Genomic DNA, 22,675 nt, shown 5'->3' on the forward strand with positions numbered 1-22,675 from the left:
TGGGAGATTATAGTACAAGAATTTCGATTTTTGTAGTATTGTTCTTATAACGTCTTAAGTGATACATTTTGACTTCTAACTTCTGCATAACAGAAGTAAATTTTATTGCAGAGCTACATTAAATTTCCTTTTCTTATGCTTCCTGTTTGATTTTAAAGGGGATATACTTTTCATAATTCATACTGAATAGCTATTGTTTTGAAGGATTAAGGTCTATGAAATCTTGGTGTGATATTTTGATATCAGGAATTTTGTTCATCCTCCTGTCTGCATTCTTTGACCACGTTTAGAATCATCACCCAGCTGGTGTCCAAATCATCCGATGCGTTAATAGCTTTAATGAAGTCACCCCCATATTTGAAAGCTCTATCAGACCCTTTAAGACTAGAGCACCCCGAGCAAAAGTTATTGAAAGGCGAGGAATCAAAGAACCATTCTAGATGCTTCAAAGTCAACCATTCTAGATGCATGGTCAAACAATCTAATAGGTAGAAAGTCAGATCTACTGCATTTTCCCTTTTGTTTATTAGATTCTTTTAAAATCATATCCTCAACAGTGTCCAATTCAAATGATATTTCGAGTATTTGATCCAACTGACCTTCCGGTGAAAAGATTTTATTTGTATTTCTCTTATCAATTCGCTGATTTCTCTAGTTTATTAGATAAACTAGAAAAATATTAAATTAAAATGTAGAATAATTATATATATATATATATATAAGTTTTACCATTTTATGTTTAGAATAAAACTGTGAACTTAGAACTTAAGATGTAGTAGAAGAAGAGAGGAGTTAAGTTTTGGTTACGTTGTAACGCCTTCTCGTGTGTTGCTGCCACTCCAAAGTCCCACCTTGCAAGCAATCCTTCTTCTCCTCTCCTTCCTCCGCCCTCTTCTGGGGGAGTTCTTAAAAGTGGATACGACGACGGCCGCCGGCCGCCTCCGCCACCTGGCACTGGGGGGGTGGCTATTACCTGAAATGCCCCTCCACCAACCTCTTATGCCCCACGTACCCACCCAACTTTTCTTCTTTCCGACGAAAACCCTAGCTCCGAGAACGATCGAATTGGGCGCTGAGATCTAGGGGTAGGGGTCGGGGATGAACCGCCCGGGCTACGTGACGCTGCCGATCCTAACCGTGCTCTTCGCGATCGGGTACGTCTACTACACGACGGTCTTCGTGGTGATCGAGTCGTGGTTTGGGCTCAGCACGGCGGCAGGGTTAGCCAACGCGGTAGCCTTCACGGTGGTTGCCGTTGTGTGCGTTGTCACCTATGGTATGGCCGTGTTGAAGGATCCGGGCCGCGTCCCCGTCTCCTTCGCCCCCGACGTGGAGGACCAGGAGAACGCAGTCCATGAGATCAAGAGGAAGGTATTGCTCGTGGTGAATTTAGTGTTTGGAATTCTTAATATTTGATGTTGATAGGCTATTTTTGTTTGTCAAATTTTAATCTTATTCAAGATGGATTTTTAGATTAGCGTCCAATGAGGTATAAAGTTGATGCCAAATAAGGGGTTAATATAAGCATTCTGTGCCTGATTTGGTAAAAAGAATTGTTTTGCTTTCTCACATTTGTGAACAGACTTGGTTTTGTTGGTTGCCTCTGTAATTTGGCCAGTCTGAAAGTGGTGTGAATGGTGCCATGTTCTTGTAAATTTGAATGCATTTTATGGCAACCGATGGCAAAGATATTAATTACAGTTTCACCCAGAAGCTAGACCAGTCTCTTTAGCAAGTACGATGGATCTATTTGATGTCAGAGGATTATATGGTATAGCGCTTGATCTCTTGATATTCTTCTTTGTTGACATACACCTTGTAGTTTGATATCCTCAGCAATAACCACTAGATTAGATTAAGAAGGTCTGCAAAGAGTTTGTCCATATGTTTTTCTGAGCCTTGAAGTTCTTTAAATTGTAAAAGTACCTATCTTGGTGATATGAGTTACCAGACTTGGCACGCTGGGTGGACATAGTTTATGCTATCTTTTTGAATTTGAACTTACTTTTGAATTTCCATTTTCCCTGAACATGTTTTTCTTTCGCTGCCATCACTTTTTTTTTTTTTTCACCTCATATGAAGTACCAATATTCTGAAACTTAGTAATCATGTTTTAACTGCTGAGAGTTGCAAAGTAACGGACAAGAAGTTATTGGGGGAAAGATCAAGCATGTGTGGCCATGTGCAGGGAAAGTTTTCCCAGCCATAAATATTTGCATTTTTCAAGGAGAAAGAATGGCTAGTTGCCTACTTTATATGATGCTTAATGCACTCTTTATACCCATTCCTGCGACATCTTGAATAGGAGCCAAGATAGCTGAAATTTCTCTAATTCTACAAGATCAGTATCTGTTATACACCACCAACATGTTTCAACTGAATAAAACACATAAGAAACACTCTTGCTGTTGTTTCTGTCATTTCTCCAGGAATGGCTTTTCGTTTACCTTTTGGTAAAATCTTTATGTAGCTTTGTGTCTTCGTTGTGTTGACAAGATACCAAAACGGGGACCAAAATGAATTATATATTTAGAAAAGAGAGGGTAGCATGCTTTAATGTCATTAAACTTTAATTTTCCCTTTCCTTCTTCAATTCCTTTCTCTTTCTCCTCTACCTCTACTTTATGAATTTGATGCTTTTGTAAACCTGTACACAACCCATTTCACAATCCTCATGCTTTTAAAGTTTTGAGTTTAAACTTCAAATCATTTTCTCTTAAAAGGCATGCACGAGGTCCATGCCATGCCATACAACTACTAGCCCTACTATGATAGTAATGGCCATTTTTCATTGTGTCATATTGCTCTTATACATTGCAACATGGCATTTTGTATTAATGTGGATACTCATCTGCAGACATATTAGTCGATACTTTAACAAGCCTTAGAAAAGTTAGAACCAAGATAGTGTTGGATATTGTTGATAGTGCTTCCACATTTCCTATGCCCATACAACTGTCTCAAGACACTAGAATAAGTCTCTCTTTTGGTAAGAACAAAGGTGACCGAAGACGAAGACCTTAATTGGAAACATAACACTTGTAAGTCATTGTTCATCAGTGAACAGAATGAGAACTTACAAAAGATATGAGTTGATATGATGATTCGTGAACGATGAAAATATATGAGTTGATATGAGTTGATATGAATCTATGATAATCCTTTGTTAACATAGAACATAAGCAAGACATTTACAAGTGGTGCAAAGGATTCTGATTAGTTTGGACATAAGGGTTTGTGTAAGAAAATCTGTACATATTGCAAGTTCATCACCTAGATGAACACCAAATTCTCCTTGTTATGGAGGACCTTTCATTAGGCTGACGAGCCATTCTATCTAATAATAGCTATTGGATAAGTTCGTTTTTTTAATTTATTTTGTTGTCCAAAAGATGTTCTCTTTCAAAATGAGTGCAAGTCATGGTAAGTAAAAGAAGAAGTGCAAATCAAGCTCCTATAATTTCACAACCAGAATAAAAGGACTAGATCAAACAAAAGATGACTTTAGCATTGTGCAAATGAGAAAATGTAAATGCTTGATAATAAAGTACAGGAAAGTGAGGATTTGACATCATGAAGATGGGGAGTATAATTTTAAGAAAAAACGCCAATCTTAATTATCATAGAGATTATAACACCTGTATTTTTGTGAGGAATTTTGTTTCAATGTATTTTTAATTGATAAATGGAAGATCTTTACATGCAAGATGTCTAAAAAGGCATCATGAAACTTTTACGAAAGAACTCTATTAGAAGTCAGCAGTTTTTCATGAATCCGGTCCAGATGGTTTTGTACTTATATGGTACTTGTGCAGGGTGGCAACTTGAGATACTGCCAGAAGTGTTCCCACTATAAGCCACCACGTGCGCATCATTGTCGTGTCTGCAAAAGATGTGTTTTGAGAATGGTACCGACAAATTTTCTGCAGGCTTATTCTGTTTACTATTTTACAAATGGTTATATTTCTGTTGTGATGCGTGTTTGTTGCAGGATCATCATTGTGTGTGGATAAACAATTGTGTTGGGCATGAAAATTATAAGGTCTTCCTTGTTTTTCTGTTATATGCTGTGATTGCATGCATCCACGCAATGGTACAGTTATTTCTCTCTTTAACTAATGATTGGAGGCTTATCATGATAGGAAATTAGAAAATATTTTACCATAATGTTTCAGGTTTTGTTTATGGGAAGTGCTGCTGAGAATGCCCTGAAAGACCAACAACCAAGTGGTGATTCTTCTAGAACATCAGTTGTAAGTAACTTTGGTATATCATTTCTTAGATATTGACATTGATTTTGACAGACAATTTAACTTTGACAGATCATCTGTGGGGTTCTGCTGTTTCCATTAATGTTGGCATTAATCATCCTTCTAGGATGGCATATTTACCTTATCTTCCAGAACAAGACAACTATCGAGGTTTCAAAAATTTTAATATTTCTATTAAGGGCTTGAATGAATAAAATTGTACAATGTGTTCTCTTGTTAATGCATTGCAGTATCATGAAGGAGTGAGAGCAATGTGGTTGGCAGAAAAAGAAGGAAGTATCTATCGACATCCATATGACCTTGGAGTGTACGAGAACCTTGTTTCAGTAAGAGCATCGATCTCTCTCTTTCTCTCTCCCCTCCCCCACCTTATATATGTTTGACAAAACCTTCACAGACACTTTTATTATCCCAATAGTTGCAATTAATGTCCTACAAGGCAATAAAGCGAATGATTATCCCTTGTTAGTATAACACTGGTTCTCAAGGTGAACTTCAATGTTGTCTTTCTCCATCCTCTTCTCAGTATACCGCTACTTAAATAGTTAAAAGGATAGTCAGAGTGGAGCTGATAAAATTGAAACAGAAAATGAACAAATGGATACTACCTAATTGGATTCTCATTTAAATGTCAGCTGATCTTAATCCTATTCTTCATACAGGTGCTGGGACCCAATATACTCTGTTGGATCTGCCCTATGCAGAAGGACATAGGCTCGGGTCTCCGCTTTCGCACTTCATATGACATCCCACTATCAACACAACCTTGAGCTTTATCAGATGGTATACATTCAGAGTAGTTGGTTAGCAGAAGATGGTAAACAGCAAAGTAGGAGAACTGTCCCACCCAACCATTCTAAGATTTGCCCTGTTTTTTTCTTGCAACCAAGGAGTTAAAGAAAGCTTATCAAACAGTCTGATAGGGGGCTTTAAATGTAAGCGATCTGATTGGTAGCACTCCGAGGTTGACACATCACAGTGAACAAGGTAAAATGAGTTGAATGATATCGGCCTAGAGAAATCCCATTTGGATTTGTATGAATGAAACTGATGTAAAATGCATAATGTGATGGTAGTTCAATTATAAGCCGTCTTCAAGTGATGTGTAATGTGTTTGGAGGTCATAAATTCACCACCTTTCATCCCCTTTAACAGAGGACAGGGACATAAAAAGTAAGCACAAGGAGAACAAAGTTTGCTTAATCTTTAATGTGCTATTTGTGAGGCCATTCTCTCTCCCTATTTCTTTCTGTTTAGTTTTTAATTCTTTCTGTTCTTTTTGGAAGAATTGGGTCGGTTTGTGAGGACATCCCTGAACAAATTGTGAGCAATATGTTAACTCGGTTTCATCGAAAGATGAATAAAGAGGTATTACTTCACTACATTCTTAGATCATGGATAATTCATACACAGATGGTATTGTTGTATGATCATATGCACTTATAAGGAAATTCGTTGAAATTTGTATTCTTTTCACATGCAACAAGTTTGTTATTCTTGGCTGATTACAATTTGGATTGGCATAATCACAAGAGATGCTTCAGATGAAATGTATATAATTTAGTTGTATACCTGCCTGCAACACATGGTCCAATGCCGAAGGTATGCAGTAGTAAATTGTAATCCAATCCAATGGGTAGTTCTATCATCACATCATGATGATGTTTGGCATATAGACACATTGGTCCACACCCTAGAGTTGTTTAACCTTCATAGCTCCTATTACATCCAACCCCTTTATTGCAGTGCATTTCCCAAGCTCAAACGAAGAAGAAGAAGAAGAAGAAAAACAATCTTGTCTTTATCCACCGGAATTGTGCAGACGATATGTCATAGTCATGGACTAGACATACAATAATACAAAGCAAAAAAAAAAAAGGGAAATGTTTCCATTAACATTGCAATTCCAAATCCATTTCTAGACCCAAAATTTCTCAAACAAACATATCAATAATAATAAGAAAAAAAGTATATATACACCTAACAAAAGCCAACACAAATTTAAAAAACAAAAATAATCTAATCTACTCTCCTAAACAAACTTTTCTTTTAGTTATCATCATCAACCTCTCTTCCTCCTTGGATGGCAAAGAAGGCCCATCTCATAAGGGAAGAGGGAGAAAGAGGAGACGAGAACTCTTTTTAAGGGTAATCTCGCCAACAAATGAGCATCGTGACACAGCGGCGCACGATATAAAACCTGGCTCGCTGCTCCTTGACCAGGCTCGCGCACCGGCTCGAGAACGACCGAGTCGTACTACTACTACTGCTCCCCCTCCCCCTCCTCTCTCGCCCTTCTTTTAGGCTCATTGAATTTCTCAAAAAAGGCCCTCCTTCTCCTACTATTCCCCTTCTGCTCCCATTCCTGCTTCCCTTCTTCGAGAGCTTCCACTGCTCATCCAAGTAAAGCTCCATGTTCCTCTCTCTCTCTCTCTCTCTCTTGTATACCAATCCCTCTCTCCAACTCGTCTCTTACTTGCCGGGGTGGAGTTATATATAAAAGAAATGTGTGGTTTTGGGGAGAGAGAGAGGGGGTTTTGGATAAATATTTATAGAAGATGGGGGGGGGAGAGAGGTGGGAAGTGGGCATCAGATGGGCCCCCCTCCTGTCGAAGCTCGAAAAGCCCAACTATCCAATTGATTTTAATTTTTGCATGATGGGAAATCAAAATCACTCCCTGTCCCTACTTTTAATGCAACCTGTTCCCGAGACTGATGTCAGGAGGAGCCCCCCACCTCCTGTGGATTATTATTATTATATTTATGTGGAGGGTTTTGAATGCATAATTCCCAGGAAAGAATTTTGCACCCACATACTCAAATGCATATAAATAATTTTCCACTATTATTCCATGATAATATTTGCAAAGCTTTTGTTAAAAGAGTTGAGAAAATTGAGACGTGATTGCTGTCGTGTTGAGCGACAAAAGATGGAGTCTCTATCTCACCCCCCATCAAATAGAGGAGAGCCGTCCATTTCTGTGCTCGTGGATAACTACTCGAATCCAGCTCAAAGTCCGACAAGGGACCCGAGAGCTGTTAGATCGGATTAGATGTTAACGAGTGATCCAAATTTGTGAAATCGTCTAGTTGGACAACTAAACAACCCAAGAATTACACGGTAGATTTTGAAAATATTTTAGAGGACAAAATTGATAATTAATTCGCTCGAATTGGCTTTTGTTATCGCCACCTAGACTTGTATTCTTCGTTTTGAATTATTAAAGATTATTCTAGTGGAAGAAACCAAAATATGGCGAGGATATTGGTCATAAATAAAAACGAGACGAGGCTGAGATACTCTATAATAAATAAATAAATAAATAAATAAATAAACCTAGTTACAAGTCGACTGGGTTTATCTAAGATAATGCGGAAACGGAGGGTGTAATATGCTAAAACATCCTTTGGCTTCGGATGTGAGTCAAACGCACATGGAATATGTCGTTGTGGTGGAGGTGGAAATAGGAACCGATGGATGACCATGGGATGGGATCGGGGACTAGTCACTAGCCGCCGACAAGACCTGTGACCACCCACACCGACCTCGCACCGAAGCCACGACAACGTTAGCACGCCCACACGAAGGGTCACCAAACGAGTCATCTTTCGGAGGCCCATTACTTATTGTCGCCACCTTCGTTATTATCCAAATTATTTAAGATATTTTATAAATAAATCATGGTTAAAACTGATCAGTAAACAATCGACTGTTACCTAACATCACCGTTATAATTTACAAAACAATAAAATATTTTTTATTCTAAGAAGAAAGAAATAGTGATGAACTCTCAACGGTAGCAACTTATTATATTTAAAAGAACTTTGTTTCTTTGTTAGAGGGTGTTATATGGTAGACAATTAAGAGTAAGTTGAAGGCCGAGTAGTATAATAGAACCTATAACTGCCTCTCTTAATTAAAGTACATTAAGGTCATACATTGGAGCAGGATGAGATCCTTTCTCTCACCAAAAGCTAAGGGGAAAAAAGAATTCATGCATTCATACCAGTATCATGTGCAATCATCAGAGTCTACTGTCTGCCATGTGCATGGGATAAGCTTCATAAGAGCAGCAATGGGCAACCTCCTATTTGAACTATCTACTTGAGACTTGAGACTTGAGAGCATATAAAGATACCGACATAGCTTGTGCTTGGATGGGTGGACCAGTCAAAGATTTGTATATGCTCATGTAGAAGAATGGATTATATATATATATATATATATATATATATATATATATATATATAAGCATGGAGAAGAGCACCCCATTTGACCTACTAGAAGTGCATTCAGATCAGCTCAGATGTCCAGCATAAATTAGGCATATATTCCAACTTCGAAAAACACCTCAATTCTAAAGGATATATCTGTGTCAGAATAATGATTTGATGCATAGAGTATCCTATGCTCTCTCTCTCTCTCTCTATATATATATATAGAGAGAGAGAGAGAGAGAGAGAGAGAGAGAGAGAGAGATTAAAACGAATAATAAAATAACTTAAATAATTATGCTTCTATTAAATAAAGATATATTCGTTGAGGATGATTTAGTAATACCAAATAATAATTTTATTCAACTGTAGAATTAATTCAAACTTGAAATTTGAAAACAAAGGTATCTTATCCTGAAGCCCAGCCCAGCAACCTTATCTACAGTCCAAGACCAGGCAAGTGGACCTAGGACTGCCACGAGACAATGTCAGAGAAGTTGTATCCAGCCCATAACTGGGCCTTTCTTTAATGGGTTTTAGATACTGGGCCAAATGCCATTTGAAATAAGACAAATATCTGAGCGATAAAGTTATATGCCCCATACCAGATAAAGCCTTCTATAAAAATTAAAATCGGATCGGATCGTATCGTATCAAAATAAAGTTGCTCTCAAATTATATCCATCTTCTTGGGACAACTCATCTAATTTTAAATAACTGCCCGATCGCATCTTTCCAATAGGTGGTTGATTTTATCATCAAACCTACCTAGTCCGAGTAATCAGAAGGATAGATTATTAAGAATGTTTATATGATTCATTAAGAATTGTAGTTATTATTTGTTCGACGAATTTGTTATCCCTACCAGATCGATTCTGGAAGAAGAAGATGATGATGAAACATTTACAAATACAAACATAAATGCCCTCAGAATAAATATCCAAATTAATCGACGCAAGAAGAGAGAAGAAGAACACGATGAACGAAATAAGCAATGCCATTTCTACTATTGCGAAAACAAGAGATCAACAAATATTTTAGATCAAAACTCCAGTCTTAAACCCCTAACACCTAAACCCTAATCACTAACTCTTCACTACCAATATATATGAGTACAACAGGGGAGATATCTACAAAGAACACCACACGGCTACCTCCTTTCGCTTTGCCATCAAATCTCAAGCGCACGCTTCTCTCCTCGGAGCCAACGCGAACAAAGCCTCCAGATCCGGCGGCTGGAAGTAGCCGTTCTTCGGCGGATCCCTCCGTTTCCCAAACGCCGCTGCCGCCGCCTTCTTCTTTGGCGGCGGCGGACACGGGAACACTGCTGGAATCCGGCACTCCGTTCTCTTCGGCGTCTCCCACCCTTCCATCTCCTTCTCTCTCCTCTCCATCTAGATCTTACCCGAGATTAGAACGCGAAGATTTCTATTTTCTTTTTCAAATGGGGAATAGGAGGGAAGAGAGGAGAGGAGTCGAGTCTTATAGGTAGATTCTTGGCTTATACGAGAAGGTACGTCGGTGCATCGTGCGGTGGAAGATTGCCAACCTTGTTGACGTGGCAGCACCGTGGTGCTTATCAAAGAATTGGGAGGGAGCGCGGGAAGCGCGTGGAAAAGAGCGGGAAAGGTTCGAGAGGCTTCTGGATTTAAAACTCTTTTTATTCTTTTGTCGTAATTTTTGCACATGACAACCTGTATTACAAATATACTGGAGAAAGATCATTGATCTATAGATACGAAATATCAATGAGGGTTTTAACATTATAATAAAAAAATATAGGTAGTTTTTTGCAAAAAAGATATTATCTTTTTTTCTTTTTAAAAAAAAAACTATAACTTTGAAAAGAGTAAAGAGGCAGGTTTGAGTATATCTCTTAGGATTCGGTAATGGGAGGTCGGGGATTGGTGGACGGGAAGATTGACAGGTGTACGGCGGAGAGACGGGGAGATGTCGGCATCGTATCTTAACGACACGTGGGATTTTGTTGCAGGCCTTGGATTCCACTTTGGTGGGGCCCGTTGTACCGTATTCATTGGATCCGGGTGTATCGATATGACGGCATACGTTGACCTGGGTCCCTAGGAATAAATATGGGCCATTACTGCAAGCCCCTATAACACTATAACTAAACAGTAACGTGGGCTCGTGGTCCATCGGCCTAATAACTTGGATAAGTCCATTCTATGCCCAATCCGACTCAGATAAGACCTTATCTATGGGCACAATTCCAACCCGGCCCAACCTTGGCAGATTGCAATTGTTTTACGCATTAATGGCATTATTCTTAGCTATTTTATGTAGATTTGGAGCCTTCCCTGCCCCCACGCCGCCGCCGGCTCTTCCCCTCTCTCCTCTAACTAAATGGCCAACGTGGGCTCTTCACCTCCTCCTTCCTCCTCTAGCTTCACCTGTTCCACCGCCCAGTCTCCTCTCCACGGTGTTCCCTCTCAGCTTTCATCATGCCTCTCCCCCCCTTACGCCGTCACCTTCCTCCCCTCCCATTCTTCTCTCCATGCTTCCACATGTGTGTTTGTGCTCCACTGTCATAGACTTTTCTTTCTCTGATTTGTTTCATCTAGGTATGTGTACGCTCACATGTACATAGAATCCACTCCACCATCCTCAAACCCTCTTTCACCTGCAGATCTATTTTCTTTTGTTTTTCGTTTTACACATGGTTTTACTGTTTGGTTCAGTAGGTCTGTGTTATCGCCATCGACTCTGTCTCTTGTGAGCCTGTGTTCTTGCTTGAGCTTACTCTGCTGTTGAGCTTTGCTCTCCGAAGACTTTTACTATTCTAATTTATAGTGTTGTCGTAGTTGACCAAGTGAAAAAAGAAGAAGACTTGTTTCTAAGATTGTCACCTTACCCCTCCATAGTCCATATCTTATCATATATGAGGTGCTTGTGCTTGATAATTTGCTCTATTGTCGTCGGATAGAAATCAGACAAATGATAGACTTATGTTAAAGTTGTTGTCCTATCTCATCTTTTTCTTATGTAAAATTGATGGTGTAACTAAGTAACTTTCTTTAAAAGAATATACCAGTCTCTCTGTTTCAAGTGGCAGAATAGGAGATGGTATCTAGCTGTCCACAGGTTGGCCACTAAGAGAGATAAGTTGGAAGACCTTGCATACTAAGTTGCTATCTTAACCCTACTAATAATTTCACCAATCTAAGCAAGTAACTAATATCAAAATTGACATCTAATTATGCCTCAAAAGCACCTAATCTCACTGACGAACTCCTTTTTAGAATGGATAGGCTGTCAACCACTAAGACACTTCTCCATTGGCAGCAAAAAGCTGGAACTCAATTGAGCCTACTCAAAGTGAAAAAGCAAAGCAAAACCATCCATCCCATTAATGGATGGTGGTAATGTTTGGGTTGTAACCCAAATAAAGACAAGTACTGCTACTATGAATCACATGTTGTTTGGAGCAAAACAAAACAGTGGAAATGCAATGTGGATGTGGTGCCAAAATCCAGAGAAGAGTTCCATGATGGGTGTTCTTTTGACATACCACCAACTCCACTGAGTTATATACAATGTGTCCTAAATAATGAGCAGTCCTAAGATTTGTCAAAATGCTACTTTTACAAGATGAAGTTAGAACCCTACTTTATTATTATTATTATTATTATTAGTCATAATTCTCTGAATTATTATTATGTTCTATATATCCTTTTTTAAACTTTTTTGTATGACACATAGACTCACTGAATTTTAGAGCGATTTTCTAATTATTATTTTTCTGGTGATTTTTCAGCATAGTGGTAGACAACGATTTAGGAAATAGTTTAAATAGTGATTGCATTAGAAGAATTATTTATCTCTAGAACCCTGGGTTTGATTGCCAGAAGTATATATGTGCTAATCTCTTGCTCAAAACTGTGTGCACCCCGACATAGATTGCATCCTGGCCATGATTAGAAACAGAGGATTTCTTCGAACTTGTTTTTTTCCCCCCTTTTTTGATGCAAAAGTATTAGAAAAATTCAGTCACTATCCGAGCCTTGGAAGTTCCAGTTTAATTGTCTAATGTTTTTGGATTCGCTCCGCCATGGGATGCACGTGGAGTAAGGCAATGAACTTTTGTTGCTGCCTTAATTGCCTATTTAAACTCCCTCCTTCCCACTCTCTTCCACCCCCTCCCACTCTCCACCTCCATTTTCCAACTCTCTATTCTTCAGCAAACTCCCAACTTTCTTCTTCCCCGTTTCCTCTCTATATCTAATTCTTTGAAGAAAGATCTAAAGGAATTTGTTTTGGTATGCTCCTTAAGCTTGTAGCTGTTTGATAAGAACCCATTAGATATTTCTCAAAACTCGAACTTGATTCTCTTAAGAACGTTAGAGTGTTGAGTCTTGTAAGTTAGTTTGGTTTCAGATATGAAATTGGGAAATCAAATCTTATTATCTTCCAAATATATCTCCCATAGTGACACAATAGCTCATTGAAGAAGGGTTAGCATATCAGAATGGCATATGAAGGCACATATGTTGAGCAACAGAGGTCTAAATTTGATGTCCTCCTCTTTGGTACGAAGACTAGCATTCTTTTCTCTCTCTTTTTTTTTTAAATAAAAATAATAATAATTTATGAGCTTAAGATTTTAACACCGATCTCAGCAATTGGAACTAATCTTGTTTTCAAACGTTTGATAGATCTTGATGACACCTTGTATCCTTCGAGTATCGGCATATCAAATGAGTGCCTCAATAATATTGGAGGTTAGTACTATTTCATTATTCATCATTGTCATTATCAAATGCTTCAAGATGATATATAGTTATTACTGTATTCAGATTATATGATTCAGAAGCTTGGAGTTGAGGAGAGTAAGATCTCAAGCATGTGCAATTTGCTATACAAGAATTATGGGACAACTATGGCTGGTCTCAGGGTAATTATACAAAGAAATATACTACCAACCTGAAAGTTTTAATCTTATACTTATTTACGTGGTCGAATGGCTCCATTTTTACAGGCCATTGGCTATACATTTGATTATGATGAGTATCACAGGTTCTATGATTTTTATACTTCCACCAATATAATTACTTCTCACATAATTCTTACAAGAAATATAGGACTAATAACTCTATTTTTGGTGTTTTGCAGTTTTGTTCATGGAAGATTACCTTATAATAAGCTAAAGCCTGATCCAATTCTTAGACATCTGCTACTGAGCCTCCCTGTTCGCAAACTAGTAATTTTTCTTGAAGAAGTTTGCAAGAATAAATGCTTTAAATTCAGTCTGCTACCAGATCGGTATTGCTGATTATTTCCTTTTTAATTTTCCATGTGAAATAGATATTCACCAATGCAGATAGGATTCATGCTGTCAAAGTGCTTAGTAGACTTGGCCTTGAAGATTGTTTTGAAGGGATTATACGCTTTGAGACTTTGAATCCACCCATGGAAGCTACTGACTCTGATATATTTGACATCATTGAGTATTCATCTCAGCCAGTCAGTGGCGTCGAACTTCCGCAGACTCCAATTCTCTGCAAACCATCTGAACATGCCATGCAGAAGGCTCTCAAGATTGCCAATATCACCCCTCAGAGAGCAGTAAGATAAAATGTTTAGGTTACTATGTCTTTGGATCATTCCCTGCTTGATGTAATTTTTTCTGCCTAGATTTTCTTCGATGACAGCGCTCGCAACATCCAGGCAGGCAAAAGAATTGGTCTTCATACTGTTCTTGTAAGTCCGCTATCTCAACAACCCCATGAATTCTAAGCATGTTGCCACTGTTTCTTTAGGCTATGTTTATCCGACCAATATGTTTCATCTCACAAGTACTTGTATTTTAGCTTTTTTGACATCTCTGATGTAGCTGTTCTTTCCCCAAAAAAAATTAAAAATCGTTTTTTTGTAGATGTTTTTAAATCGATGAGTAAGTAGTTTCGTTGGTGTGTCAATCTCCAGGTGGGCAAGTCTCAGAGAGTTAAGGATGCAGACCATGCACTTGAGAGCATCCACAACATCAGGGAAGCACTGCCAGAGCTCTGGGAGAAGGATGGGAAGCCAGAGGATGTATATTACTCTGGCAAGGTTGCAATAAAGACTCCAGTTGCTGCTTAGGATTCAACGCGTTTACTTCCTAGGAGAAAGTAGAACTTGGAGAATGAAAGTATAGTCAATTGTAATATATCCATATATACTTCAGCTTAGTTTTCATTTGTTCATAGGTGTAATAATTTATTTCAATCCTTGGCAGTAAGAGTCGACAGCGACAAGGCTGGGGGTGCTTGCAATCTGAAAGCTCATATGTATGATCATCATGTTGGTTTTGAAAAGCTTATTACCGAAATGTTCTTCAATAGTATTAGTATGTTCTTTTCGTTTCTGTGAACAGTTAAACACTGTAATGAAGGTAAAAAAGAAATGGAAGGAGACCTTCTAATCACAATAATATACAAGTGTAAAGAAATTTAATGCATCAATCACGCCAATGCGGTAGGAAGAAACGAGGGCAAATCAACACTAGAAAGATCAAAATGGCAACAATATTTCAAATCGGCAAAAAGGAGCTGATGTCTTGGAATCTGTAAGTAATTACATTTAATTGACCACAATATTTGATTACAGGCCTCCTTTCCCTAATAACTGTATGTAGTAATATATGACTGGTGAACCAGCTTAGAATTTCGTCCATAAATTTTACTACATAATACTCTCCTCAGCAACTTTGTTCTTTTTCGATAATCAAAGAATATTCTTTCTTCAGAAACATATGGCCAATTTGGCAGGCAGCTTCGAAAGGAGCAGCTTTATTCCAATTACTGGCCCTGGAGTTGCCGGCTTTGAATCCACCCTCCCAGTTGTGGAGGGCTCAGGACTTCAGTCAGCAAAATTTCAGCAAACTAGATGGCATATTAGCCACTCTCAGCTTCTGAGAATGCTCCTTCGTGGAAAGAGCGGGAAAGCCTCTCCGCAGCTAATTCCACTCTCGATTTATCCTGTAACAAATATCATGTAAAGGTGATCATCAGCAATCTCTTCTTAATTAACAATTAATTTACTGATAACTGAGAAAAAAACACTGTCATTGTTTCCAGAGGCATTGCTGGTACCAAGAAGTAGGAGATGGCTAAGGATAAAGGGGATGGGATGATCAAAGCTATAATACGAACATTGCTTCTTAGTTTTATGAAATAGTTTGGAAGATGTACCTTCCCCGTAAAACTTATTATAAAAGGCCCAATTCTAGATTTACGATGACACCCTGCATGTTGCAAAAGAAATAATATCAACACCAAAGATCATCTATGGACAGATTTTAATGAACGAAACCAACTTCTTGCCAATACTATATTTTCTCAGAAGAAAGTTCTTGCCTATCCTGTATTCATACCAGAAAGTAGAATAAAGTAATAATCTCTCTTTGATTCTACTACAACAAGGCCTTTCCTTTTTTTTCACAATAACAAATGCCTACCTATGCATATGTCTGGAAAATCCATGCACAGTTTTGAAATCACTCGAGCAGTTTCAGCCTGCACCACATCAAGTAGATTGTACACAACCTTTTTAGAAGCCAAGATTAAAAATAACTTACTAAGAACCGGTATATTTTATTTTGAATAAAATTTGCAGAGTATCTTCCTTAGGAAGACGAAATGACATTTCAACTTTCAACATACTTCCAACTAACAGGAACTGTGAATTTCTGGTATAGAAGGGAGACAATATAGCCTCAAGAAGGTGAACAAGAACTGATGTTCAGGACAGCAGATCTTAGCTTTCACTATCATAAGTGAGAAATATAAACATCTTGTATCCTCCAAAATTGTCAATTTTATTCAATATTTTGAATGTTATATGAAAATTGTTCGTGCAGAAGTTCTTGAGAAACTTAATGCATGAATAGGGCATATAATAGAAAAGGTAAAAAATGACGTGCAAATTTCTGATAGTAAATTGAGAATAGAGATATACATCATAAAGCATGGTGCTAAGATGCTTTGATGCAAATGGAGCCATCCGTACTAAATGAGTATCTGGCAATTCTAAAAGACAATCCCACTGTGTCTCCAGCTCAGGAACATTTGTTGCCGCAAGAATAATCACATTGCTGCATTTGATCTGCAAAAAGAAGTCAGTGCATGTTTGGGCAAATAACTTGACACATACAAAAGGATAAAAGTAGTACCACTGTACCGGGCAATTGCTAATTTCACTACATGGAGGAAAAATGAGATTATATATCCTTTACATTCAGTAGGGGAATAACAGGAATGAACAAAAACAATCTGATTCATAGTGCCAAGTAGCCAAGTAATATTATTATTATGGTACTTGCTGTTATAACCTTCACAGTAGATGGCCATGCTCTTAATTTATTATTGGCATCATGGTTCAAATTATACAAGATCTTCAAGCACTAAAATTCTCATTCTTACCTGTACTATATAGTAGTTAGGCATGCATATCTGATTTAGGAACACAGGTTTTTTCCCCCCTTTTCCATTTTGATACCATGCATAGTACAACCTCATTTTCCATGAATAAAATAAACAAACATAAGGACAGCAAGGTTTCCCATCACACGGCTCAACAACTTCTGAAGAGAACATTTAGAATGAAGAAGACATGCAAAGAGAAAAGAACATACCAACGGCACTGGTAGCATTTTGTGGTGTAGTAACTCAGTTACACCTTCAGGTAACAAAGCCATCTGAAAAAGGAAAAAAATAGATATCAGACGACACTCTATTAGAACAAAATAATCCTGCAAAACACACACACACACACACCTCATTTCTGTCACCCGTATAGCTGTTTCCTATAAGCTGTGCAAGATACTCCTCAAACTCTTCATCAGGAGCCTGTCAAAAGAATACAAAGAGAAAAGGTTCAGATATTAATATTTGTCTATGAACCAGACAAAAGATCAAATGATACAGATGTACAATTAGGTTCTCTAAGGGAAAGGTGGATGACACTATATAAAAGGAATAAATTAAGATTAGTCGTCTACATGTTTAACTGAATTATTCCTTATCTGGTTAACTCTCGGATTATTTGTTGTAAGCAACAGTTGTACACAAAAGGACTTGAAAAGTATAGTAAAAATAATTGGCCTTGACATCTAGTTAGAGAATGTTTTACTTAACTCACCAGACGAACTCCAAATGCTTTGGCAACACCGGCCACTGAAACATCTGAATGCAAAGGGCCAAGTCCTCCTAAAATGAATACCTGCAAATATGAGTTTAATATAATTTACATAGATCTCAAAACAACTGTAGATGGTGAACGTTTCAAATAAATGTAATGGGTATTGCAGAACCTAACCATGTCATCAGTAGACTTACGACGTTCAACTTCCTCAGCCACAGAGTCAATCTGTGTATAACACAAACCAATGTACCTATAAGTTTTAGGTGCGCTATTGAAAAGACTAAAGCAAGTAACTGATCTATTTTGTACCAACTCATATGATGACCATAATATGCAAAATCCCCTGAATATCATATTCTAGAATTACATCAAATTCAACACGCCTAAGTGACAAAAGGTTTTCTCATAATTGCATACTCGGCTTACAAAAATAATAAGGCTTCCCAAAGCCCAAGACAGTCAACAACATCAATATAATGGGACCAAGGTTGCATAGTCAAGGATGGCCGTGCCGGCGGCGTACCGGCACGTGGCACGAGGGGTGTCGCACGGCACCCCTCCTAATAGCTTCGCCATCGACCTCGTCGTCGAGCTCACTGTCGCCGTCGCCGCTTGCCCGAGCTCGCGTCGGGTGCCCTAGCTGAGGGAGGGGAAGAAAGAGATCGAGAGATCGAGAGAGAGAGAGAGAGAGAGAGAGAGAGAGAGAGAGAGAGAGAGAGAGAGAGAGAGAGAGAGTTTATCGGTTAAAATTTAAGTTGTGGATTCGATCTCTCTCGATCTCTTTCTTCCGCTCCCTCAGCTAGGGCACCCGATGCGACCTCGGGCGAGCGGCGACGGCGAAGGCCAGCGACGACGGCGATGGCCAAGGTGGTACATTTTTCTCTCTTTTTCTTACGGCACGGCCGGCAAGTGCCGCGGCACATGCCGGCCGGCGGTCGGCACGGGCCGTGCTTGTGGCACGGGCATCGTTGTTGCATACTATGATGTTTCTTCTCCACAGTGTGTACTATATCCAAGGAAAAACAGACATTTCCACTACCTAAAGAATTCCATATCATAGACGCAGCAAGACTAAAGACCATGGGATATAAAAGTATGTACAAGGAAAAATATGTAACGGCAAGTCAATGGCAACATGCAGAATTTCTGCCAATTCAATTGGAATGACAGGATTGAATACAAAGGCAATCATTTGGAAATGGATACCTACTCTCCTCCCAGATACCACAATAATTTGCAACCAGTTAACTCTGCTTTAGGCAACCATTCAGATCTTGACTGCGACCATCATCTCCATCCTAACTACTATCAGAGCCTGTTCTTGTCTCCCCCAGCAGAACCTTACACTTTGAAATCATTGCTAATCTTTACAAGTGTCCTATGTGGTTTCTTTTGTAGCACATAATCAAATGACAGTCTAGTATAATAGGAGGCATCTTTGCTTCTTACTGCTATATGTGATACATGAAGATATTCACGTAACAGAAAATAATAAATATTAACAAATGGTTCTATATGTGGTATTATTTTTGTTGGATACACAAAGTTCTTTTATTCAACCCTATAGGAATTTGATGATTATTCTGAATCTATGCCACAATTCCACATCACTGAATCTTAATTCATTCCATTCAATTAATACTTGTAATCGCCACAAGAGAAAGGAAAGTTTTCAGCTAAAATGTTGCACAAGGTAAATAAGCGCAAATACCGTTAAAAGTTGCGTGTTCATAAACAAAGAAAAATGTTGTCCAAACCATCAAGGATTTTAAGACATCTCATTTCATTAGTTGTCTTACTTCATTTCGAACAACTGCAATGTGGGTGACTTGCCAACCGATATTATGAAGCTTCTTGCACAATTCCATTTCTAATTTGTTCTCAACAGTGCCAAACCTGAAAAAAGATGCACATTGACAAGTATCACGGTGCTTTTCAATGCAAAATACCTAATGTAAACTCCTGACATATTTATAATAGTATTAGTTGGTTAGTATCAAAATAATTTACTTATAGCAGCTCTTAAAAAATTCTTAGCTTGAGATGAACAGTTACATCAATTAATATAAGGGCTAAGAATAAGCTGTAACAAAAATCTAGAAAGCAAAACACTAATAGAATTAATGAACTTTTGCTAAGTTAACATGAGCTATCCTTGTCAACATTCAAAACAAATTCACAAGTAATCTGATACCCCATAATCTACTAAAAAAATAAGGCTAGTAACCTAAACAGCCTTTTAATGCTCCACAACATAAAATAACTCTAACTCCATGTCCACACTTAGAGCTACAGAAGAACAGTCTTAGAACATCATAAACATATGGTCACAACTAAAGAACAAGAAATAGACCAGCAGTTCCAATCAGCACACAGAGTCCAGAATTTTTCCTGCTTGAGTACGGAAGATCGGTTCAACCAGTCAAAATACAAGACACAGAAAGAGAAGAAACTTACAGAATCTCATCACCTACGAAGATGATTGATGCCATGCAAGAGCCACCTTGATTCAGATCAACATTATTTAGACCATTGGTTAGAACAAAATTATCTTCACATTTTGGAGATGTCTTCTTTGCTCGTCCAGCCCTTTCAAGTCTTCCATCTAATAACATATATGCAGGTTTAAACTTTCCTGGGCTTGAAGAATCATGAACCCTCAACAATGTGTTTGGAATTGTGTCATGTATGCTCCCTATAGAAGTGTACCTAATGAAAGAAAAAAATTTGCATCAATAATATAAGTAGAAGATAAATAAAAGAAAATGCAACAGTGACTGAAGAGGAAGCATGCAGGATCAGCTTAATGGAACTTTTCAGCCATTTAATTATATCCTGAGGCCAACCTCACAATTGCCTTACAATAAGACATGACTTCAAAACAAACAAATATATTAAAACTCTTCCACTTGAAAAACAAAGAAAGAGAAAATTTACCCTTGATCATACAGGCTACAGTACTTAACCTTGCATGTTAAGATAAAAGACCAGACATCCCTGTAAGAGAAAACTAGGACCTTCACTTCAGTATCAAAATTAGCAAAAGAAAAAAAAATAGAAATTAAGATTCACTTATATGATCAGAAGAATACCTGTATGACCAATCCAAGATGGGATTTACCCTCATAAAAGGAGGCCAACCAATTGAACTGGGTGAAAATTGTTCTTGACCAACCTGTATTGGCATGTTAATTTACAACAATTGCTATGATGTCAAGACTTGTATCTAATAGAAACCATTACGAAATAATCATAAGCATGAACACAAATGGCTGTCATGGTTGAATGCCATATCCTCATTCTTATAAAGCTAAGGACATACCGCATTTGGATCGCCAATTCGGGTGCCAAGGAAAATAGCTCTGGTAGGTTTTTCCTTTAGTAAAGCTTCTAGACCAGACTTGAAGTCTGAGCGAATAATTTCCAGTGGCAAGCCATAACTAGAAAGGAGGAAAAGGGAAATTATTAAATTAGAGACGAGTTATTGTAAGTCAAATGCTTAAACGCATGTCTCATGTTAAAAGACATTAGAATTCCAAAATAAACAGCCAGCTAAAGATAAGAGCATTTTTACAGAGAGGCTGTGTCGTATGTGAATGAATTTATCTCAGGAAAAGCGCAAGGGCTCTCGAAATATATAGTTCGTATAGGGCAGTTCAGCTTGCAATCCAGTTGGTTCCCATTGCAAAAAGTGGCATCCTCCTTGTGCAAGTAGTATCCAGCCCGAAGTAAATGCAGCAATACCTAAATTACCAAAATCGTTGTAACTTTCGTCAGAACCTGTATAATAAAGTCAGTTGAGACTTAACAAGGCAAACACAAGAAGATGATTACAGTTGAGTCCTTTCCCCCATTAAAGCTGAAAGCAACTTCCTCAAACCTGTTCAGAGGCATTTCCGAGGAATGTAAGTCAATCAACCAAGTAACCAGTATGGTACGTAATTTTCACACCCAAGACACTCTTAATTCCGGCAAAAGTAGCATATAATAGTTTTGAGGAGCATATCAGATACAAGGTATCATACGAAATATCAATCAGTCGAGTAAGGCTGATCGGAAAGAAGACTTGTTGTAGAAAGTTCCGAAGAACGGCATTGCGAACTCATCCAAAAGATAGAAATCACCATAAATGATTCAAAAAGGTTCTCAAAGAAGAAGAAGAAGAAGAAGAAGAAGAAGAAGAAGAAGAAGAAGAGAACATAAGTGAACCCATGGCTAAGCTTACAAATCTGGACGCAACTAATTCCAACCCACTAATGCACGAATATTGCCAACTCTAAGAGGGGGAAAAACCCAAATATTTGCAATTTGCAAAGCAAAAGAACAAAAACCGTATCAAATTCCGAAAAACCAGGAAAACCCCAGCGAAACGGAATCCCACCCAAACCAACACTCAGGAAACATCAAAAGAGAGCAGCGGCTGAAGCCTCTTACTCGTAGAGAGCAAAAGCCCTCTGGATCACGTAGACGGCGTGCTCGTACTTGGTCCGAAGCCTTCCATCGGTGCTCTCCCTTATAGCCTTGTCGATCTCCATCCCCAAGCAAAGAAGGACCGGATAAAAGAAGAGAAGGGGATGGATTTGGTCGCCAACTTCGAGGATGAGAAGGGGATTTTAGGGAGAGAGAACCATGCTATACGAAAGCTTTCCGATTTTATATTTAGAGAGATAAGTAGGCATTTCGATTGGCTTGGGGCATCTTGGCATTTTGCTGTGCTTTCTTGGGGAAGGTTTAATCGGGGTATGGAGAAAATTTGCCAACAAAATTTTCCGTTGCTTTTATTTTGGGTGAATTATTTACTTATTTGTGCAAAAAAACAAAATAATTTCTAGATTTTTTGTGGAATCGGCTATCTTTTATTCCGAATCAAATATAGGTGCGCGCGATGCTCTTCTCCTCACGGGTGCAATTCTTCATGGCAACGCTGAAGATATCGATGCTACGAGGGGCGAGGGCTGAGGGCTGCCCGCAAAAGTTAAAAAAATGAAATAAATCGAATCACACTTCTCTATGTTCTTAGACGTGCTACAATAAAAAGCATCACATAT

The 22,675-nt window shown here is 38.3% G+C and overlaps 4 protein-coding genes across 7 annotated transcripts; 2 read left to right on the forward strand and 2 right to left on the reverse strand.

Moving 5' to 3' along the window:
* The first annotated feature begins 741 nt into the window (after positions 1-741).
* Positions 742-5,474, forward strand: LOC140790789 (probable protein S-acyltransferase 16). Its single transcript, XM_073141050.1, has 7 exons — positions 742-1,371; positions 3,816-3,908; positions 3,992-4,093; positions 4,176-4,253; positions 4,323-4,421; positions 4,502-4,597; positions 4,934-5,474. The coding sequence occupies exons 1-7, from the start codon at positions 1,099-1,101 to the stop codon at positions 5,039-5,041; spliced, it is 849 nt and encodes a 282-aa protein (XP_072997151.1). The 5' UTR covers positions 742-1,098; the 3' UTR covers positions 5,042-5,474.
* A 3,991-nt stretch (positions 5,475-9,465) lies between these two features.
* LOC140790855 (cyclin-dependent protein kinase inhibitor SMR4) lies at positions 9,466-9,944 on the reverse strand. Its single transcript, XM_073141149.1, has one exon. It carries the CDS (start codon positions 9,878-9,880, stop codon positions 9,665-9,667), a length of 216 nt encoding a protein of 71 aa, XP_072997250.1. The 5' UTR covers positions 9,881-9,944; the 3' UTR covers positions 9,466-9,664.
* A 2,256-nt stretch (positions 9,945-12,200) lies between these two features.
* Positions 12,201-14,782, forward strand: LOC140790734 (uncharacterized protein C24B11.05-like). Of its 4 annotated transcripts, XM_073140951.1 has the most exons (10): positions 12,640-12,763; positions 12,934-13,033; positions 13,160-13,225; positions 13,301-13,398; positions 13,483-13,520; positions 13,617-13,704; positions 13,809-14,069; positions 14,139-14,204; positions 14,430-14,634; positions 14,722-14,782. In XM_073140951.1, the coding sequence occupies exons 2-9, from the start codon at positions 12,973-12,975 to the stop codon at positions 14,583-14,585; spliced, it is 834 nt and encodes a 277-aa protein (XP_072997052.1). In that variant the 5' UTR covers positions 12,640-12,763; positions 12,934-12,972; the 3' UTR covers positions 14,586-14,634; positions 14,722-14,782. The 4 variants fall into 4 exon arrangements, with proteins under 4 accessions (XP_072997049.1, XP_072997051.1, XP_072997052.1 ...); XM_073140950.1 differs by having other exon boundaries at positions 12,203-13,033; XM_073140949.1 differs by having other exon boundaries at positions 14,430-14,782.
* A 212-nt stretch (positions 14,783-14,994) lies between these two features.
* On the reverse strand, positions 14,995-22,532 carry LOC140790735 (uncharacterized). Its single transcript, XM_073140953.1, has 16 exons — positions 22,062-22,532; positions 21,462-21,507; positions 21,202-21,371; positions 20,950-21,067; positions 20,720-20,802; positions 20,565-20,624; positions 20,085-20,336; positions 19,427-19,523; positions 17,802-17,852; positions 17,625-17,705; positions 17,261-17,332; positions 17,119-17,181; positions 16,443-16,589; positions 15,943-16,000; positions 15,677-15,729; positions 14,995-15,463 (listed from the first exon to the last, which is right to left on the reverse strand). The coding sequence occupies exons 1-16, from the start codon at positions 22,160-22,162 to the stop codon at positions 15,380-15,382; spliced, it is 1,536 nt and encodes a 511-aa protein (XP_072997054.1). The 5' UTR covers positions 22,163-22,532; the 3' UTR covers positions 14,995-15,379.
* Positions 22,533-22,675: the final 143 nt, after the last annotated feature.

The sequence above is a fragment of the Typha latifolia genome, chromosome 6 (assembly GCF_019914945.1).
Source record: "Typha latifolia isolate L0001 chromosome 6, TyphaL0001v2, whole genome shotgun sequence".
NCBI lineage: Eukaryota > Viridiplantae > Streptophyta > Magnoliopsida > Poales > Typhaceae > Typha > Typha latifolia.